This window comes from Aplysia californica, unplaced genomic scaffold (assembly GCF_000002075.1).
Source record: "Aplysia californica isolate F4 #8 unplaced genomic scaffold, AplCal3.0 scaffold00971, whole genome shotgun sequence".
Classification (NCBI taxonomy): domain Eukaryota; kingdom Metazoa; phylum Mollusca; class Gastropoda; order Aplysiida; family Aplysiidae; genus Aplysia; species Aplysia californica.
In genome coordinates, this window is record NW_004798241.1 from 129,904 (window position 1) to 134,926 (window position 5,023).

The 5,023-nt window shown below is 42.8% G+C and overlaps 1 protein-coding gene across 1 annotated transcript in view; it reads right to left on the bottom strand.

Annotated features, from left to right (window-relative positions):
- LOC101857070 overlaps positions 1-5,023 on the bottom strand; it is a gene marked incomplete at its 5' end in the record, with an annotated part of 28,664 nt that overhangs the window by 9,464 nt on the left and 14,177 nt on the right. The window contains 3 exon segments of the mRNA XM_005110951.2: positions 48-287; positions 2,298-2,678; positions 3,669-4,032. Of these exon segments, the coding sequence (XP_005111008.2) occupies positions 48-287; positions 2,298-2,678; positions 3,669-4,032 (985 nt within the window).

Here is a 5,023-nt window from a genome sequence, read left to right on the forward strand (position 1 = left end):
CCCCCCCCCCACACTCAATACCACTCCCCTCTATCTCCTGTTCTCACCTGCATCTTGGTGACGCTCCCTTGGTCAATGTACACCTGAGCCACCTCTATGAGACTCTGTAGTCTGGCCATGATGCTCTGCTCCAGGACGGCCAGACTGGTCAGCAGAGTGTCCACTCCTGAAGTCAGCTGACGCAGGTCATCCCCCAGCCCTCGCCAGGCCCGGTCTAAGTCCTCGATCTTCTGCACCATGACGCGCTGTGGGTACTCCACGGACTCCACGTAGAACACACTGCGGCTCTGTCGGCAATCATGGGGGTCAATTAATTTTCTTAAAGCTTTTTTTCTCACTTTCTTTTTAGTAAGAGTTTTTAAGATTCTTGCAACAAATATAAGTAATATAAATGCTGAAAATTAGAGGTGTGACAAGAGAGTTTCGTTTTAGTAAGAGGTTGACGGTACTTGCCACACAAATTGGTCATATAAGTACTGAAAATTAGAGATGAAACCAGAGAGTTTAGTTTTAATAAAGAGTCTTACGGTACTTAGAACACTATTCGATCATATACGAGGTGAGAATTAGAGGTGCTCTACACAAAAGAGAAGGAGGAGAGATAAGCACGATAGATGTTCGTTTGGAAAGAAGGAGCAAACCACACCAGACCTTGCCAAAGCCCACTTTCATTCAAGCAACCTCATTCAAATGTATACAAAAAAGGAGAAGTTGGAGAAACTTAGGAAATGTTTGAGCATGCCAGAGACAGCATTATTCTATCAGACATGATACTGGAGTCCAACTGGAAAAAAAGAAGAGGTTGACCAACTGGACGTTACAGAAGCACAATCAGGGATAAGGTTATCAGTCAGGTAGATGTACCAAGGTTAGTAGAGGAGGTGGCCTGTGACATATAAGCGTGGTGTCGAGTGCTAATCCTGCCATGTGCACCTGGCGGTACAGGGAGAGAGTTTTAAAAATAGTGTTAATAAGAGTTTTAACGGTGCCCGCAACTGCATACGGTCATATGAGCGCAGGGAGAGAATAAGTATATATTCAGAGGTATGTTCCACCAAGATCTCTAAGAACAGGAAATCAGTTGTTTTTTTATCAGAGTACATAGGAAGGGATGTCATATCTACGCTCTTTAGATTAATGCTAAACAGAAGCAGACATTCACGCTATCACTGCACAATCAATAACGTTTAGTACATCACAACATGAACTTAGAGTGCTATGAATATGGACAACTATCAAGATATTTTTCTAGTAAGTGCATTGGTTAAACGCCCTTATTAACACTTTTAAGTTATTTAAAAGGAGGGACTTTCGAATTTAACGTCCGTCTCCAAAAGGACTATGCCAAATGGGTTGAGAGCCTTGGCAACTCCACAAAACGACCGGAGGTCAAGAATGCTCAGTCTGAGATTCGAATAAGGGCCACCTGCTCTGTAGTCCAGCATGATACCAACTGAGTTAATGGAGCCACCAAGACGTTGCATTATAAGGTATGTTTTAAAATAAAAGTAAACATTTTGCTTCCGACTTTGTATCCTCAAATATTGAGGGAGAGAGTTCTAGATAGAAGGAGCTAGATGAGAAAAGAACCTCCCAGCGACGAGCGATAGGTTGTACACAGTACTGTAGTAAGACTTTGCAGTTCTTGCAACATAATAGGGTCATATAATTACTGAACAATCGAAGTGAAAGCCAAGCTTATCAATAGTAGCTTCATACCAACCCTAACACACTAGTGCCAAGCATGGTTCCTAGATAAAGCACAAGACAGAAAAATCAATGTATGAGAAATGAGATATCTCCGCAAAACTATTAATGTCATCAGAAGAGACTGCGTAAGGAAGGAGACCGTACGCCTACTAACCGGAATAGAACCAGTTATGAATTTCATTGATCGTCAAACAATCAAAGGGTTCGGAAGCATGCCCCTAAAACAACAAGCAGCAAGAATTTAGCACTCCTGTGAGTCTGGCTTTAAATCAAGAGGAAGACCAAGAAATACCAGGCAGGATGGGTTTAAAAAGGTACTGGAAAGCATGCTATGTCAATTACAGACACTGCACACCTAGCACAGGAAAGAAACTTGCATACCCCCTCGACATCCTAACGAAACCAGAGGAAGGAGAAAGTGAAAGTAAAAGTAATTACTGAAGATTAGTGGAGTTACAAGAAAGAAATAACACAAAAACAGGAGGAGGAGAGATAAGGACGATAGCTGTTTGATGAGAAGGAAGGAAAAAAAAACATTCAAGAACACCCACCCATCCACTACACGACATAGAAATACCCCCGCATACCTGATAAAAACGCCGGCCTCGATTGAGAAACAAGATATTGGCCAGGTACATATCATCCTCGTCCACTGTCCAATTGGCGAAACTCGTGTTGGCGAGGCCAGAGTAGAACTCCAGATATTTTTTTATCTCCAGAATGTCCTTCCCAACTCGACTGCTGTACTTCCGGGTGTAGGAGGTCCTGAACAGAGATTGGCGGAGCAGAGGTTTGGGCGTCATCAGAAGGTTGTCTGCCCGTTTCTCCTCCTGGAACTTGTACCGGAAGATGGGCGTGCCGTTGTGGTATGCCTGGTACAGCTGTGTGTAGTTGGCGTGGGCCCGCTCGGCGAGATCAATGCGGCCCATCAGTGTGTTCATCGTATCCAGGTAGAGGGAACTGCGAACCTGGAGAACCAATAATTAATCCGGTAAAAGTCCAAATAAGACGCTGGTCCCCTCCCCCCCTCATTTTGAAAATCAACTAAAATTGTCTTTAGCGCATGACGTCACACCAACTCCCATGTTGGCCTTACAGACAGTGGGGACCACGGATGTGTGTAGTAGAACAAGTGAGTTCCCAGTGGAGGGCTAAAATACATGAAGGCCTTTACTGCAGTAGTTATCCCTTCCGTATTATTCTCTCATATCAGCCCTCTTTACCTTTGCCTCTTTCTTCCTGTCTTATTTTAGTTTTAGCAAGAGTGTTACTGCACTTGCAAAACAAATACGTAATATAAATACCAAAGATTAGAGGGTGTTACAAGACAGTAACGTAAAAATGAAAGAACTAGGAGAGAAAAGAACGAATAAATGTTTGATAGGATAGAAGAAGCATACTATCTCCGAGCACCCGCCAGCCATCAACTCTTCCTGTCTTACTACCATCTCTTTCCAGAGCAGCAATTCTTCTTTTTGCAACTTCACCTAACCTACTCCCCTCCCCGTTTCATTCATCTCCCTCTCTCTTCTATCATTTACACCAAATACTCTTTCGATTATTATCATTTTTTCTCTCTATAGAAACGACCACTGCTCTACGGAAACTTAAGTTGGCATATCATCATCATCATCATCATCATCATCATCATCATCATCATCATCATCATCATCCTCCTCCTCCTCATCATCATCACCATCATCATCATCATCATCGTTGTCGTCATCGTTAACATTTTTTCTTATAGTTTTTGTTGCATTTTTCTTGTTGCTTTTGTTGCTGCTGCTGCTGCTGCTATTGTTGTTGTTGTTGCTGTTGTTGTTGCTATTGTTGTCGTTGCTGTTGTTGTTGCTGTGTTGTTGCTGTGTTGTTGCTGTGCTGTTGCTGTGTTGTTGCTGTGTTGTTGCTGTGTTGTTGTTGTTGTTGTTATTATTATTATAAATCACATCAACACTCACATCTTGTGACATGGTAAAGTTGTCGGGTGGCTCTGCCATCTGACGGATCCGAGTTTCGATTTGGAAAGAGAACTCCTGGAACCCCAGCATCAAGTAGAACATAGTTCTCTCCTCCATCGCGTTGCGGGCGCGCATGAAATTCTTTTCTACATGGTATTTCTGCCACTCCAAGAGATACTTTTTCCTCTCCCACACTTGTGACATGCGTTCACGGATCTCGTAAAGGTTGTCGCGCTGGGCTTGGATACGGCTGGTGACGTCACCCGTCAAGACCTCCTGCAGTTTTCGGAATTTTGTCCTCACGGCTATTTCCAGGGCCAGAAAGTGTTGGAATTTCAGATTGTCCATTCGCGACGTCACTTCCCTGTAGATGACATTAATGATGAAGGTGAAAATACTAAAGCAAAAGTGATTTTGTTTCATTTGTTTTAGCAAGGGTTTTATGCCACTTACAACACAATTAGGTTACATGAGTGTCGTGGAATGGATGTGTTACAAGAGAATAACAAACAAAAAAAAGGAGGAGAGATAAGGATAATAGATGTTTGATAGGAATGAATGAGCAAACCACACTTGACCAACCGCTAACCACACCCGGCAAAAGTGTGTGGTCATGGAAAAAAGCTAGCAGACAAGGAAAAGATAAATTAAAGGCATCTATTTTGAATTGTATGACCTAGTGTGCAACATCACTGGTCATCGGGGGGGGGGTCACAATGAGATTGCAACTACAACGAACCTGCTGTTACCGTCACCTTCATAAGACAAACACCTGCGCAAACGACCCCTTCCCATTTCCTCTCTTGAGTATCTTTTACATCATAATGACACTGTGTAAGACGACCACATGTTTAAGACGGCCACTTTTCTTCTCAATGATGGCTGTCTGTATTAAACAGTTTCAACTATAAGTCTTTCAGGAACATGAAAGATGGCGTCTGTAGCCTAGTTAGTGGTTAGGCTACCGGACCCGTAATCGTAAGACTGCGAGTTCGGCGGCTCGAGCGACATTGTGCCCTTGGGAAACGCACTTTACACACAATTCCTATTTTGCTCAATCCTTTTGGAGATGGACGTTTTACTCGTAGGTTCCGTCTCTTAAATGGCCTACTAGTGTTGGCAGGGGCTTTAAACCTATACCATTTCCCTCTCTAAAAAAAAAGAAGGAATATGTAACAGTGTGCTGTGATAGCTGAGATGCGCTAAGAAAGACATATTATGGGTTAAAACTTTACTTGACTTTTGCGATAAAAATGCCGTCAAAATTGTCCTAGTTGCCGCCCATCCTCCTGGACAAAAGTAACTGTCTTAGACAGGTTCATGTCTAGGACAATGTCATCATAGTAATTAAAAAA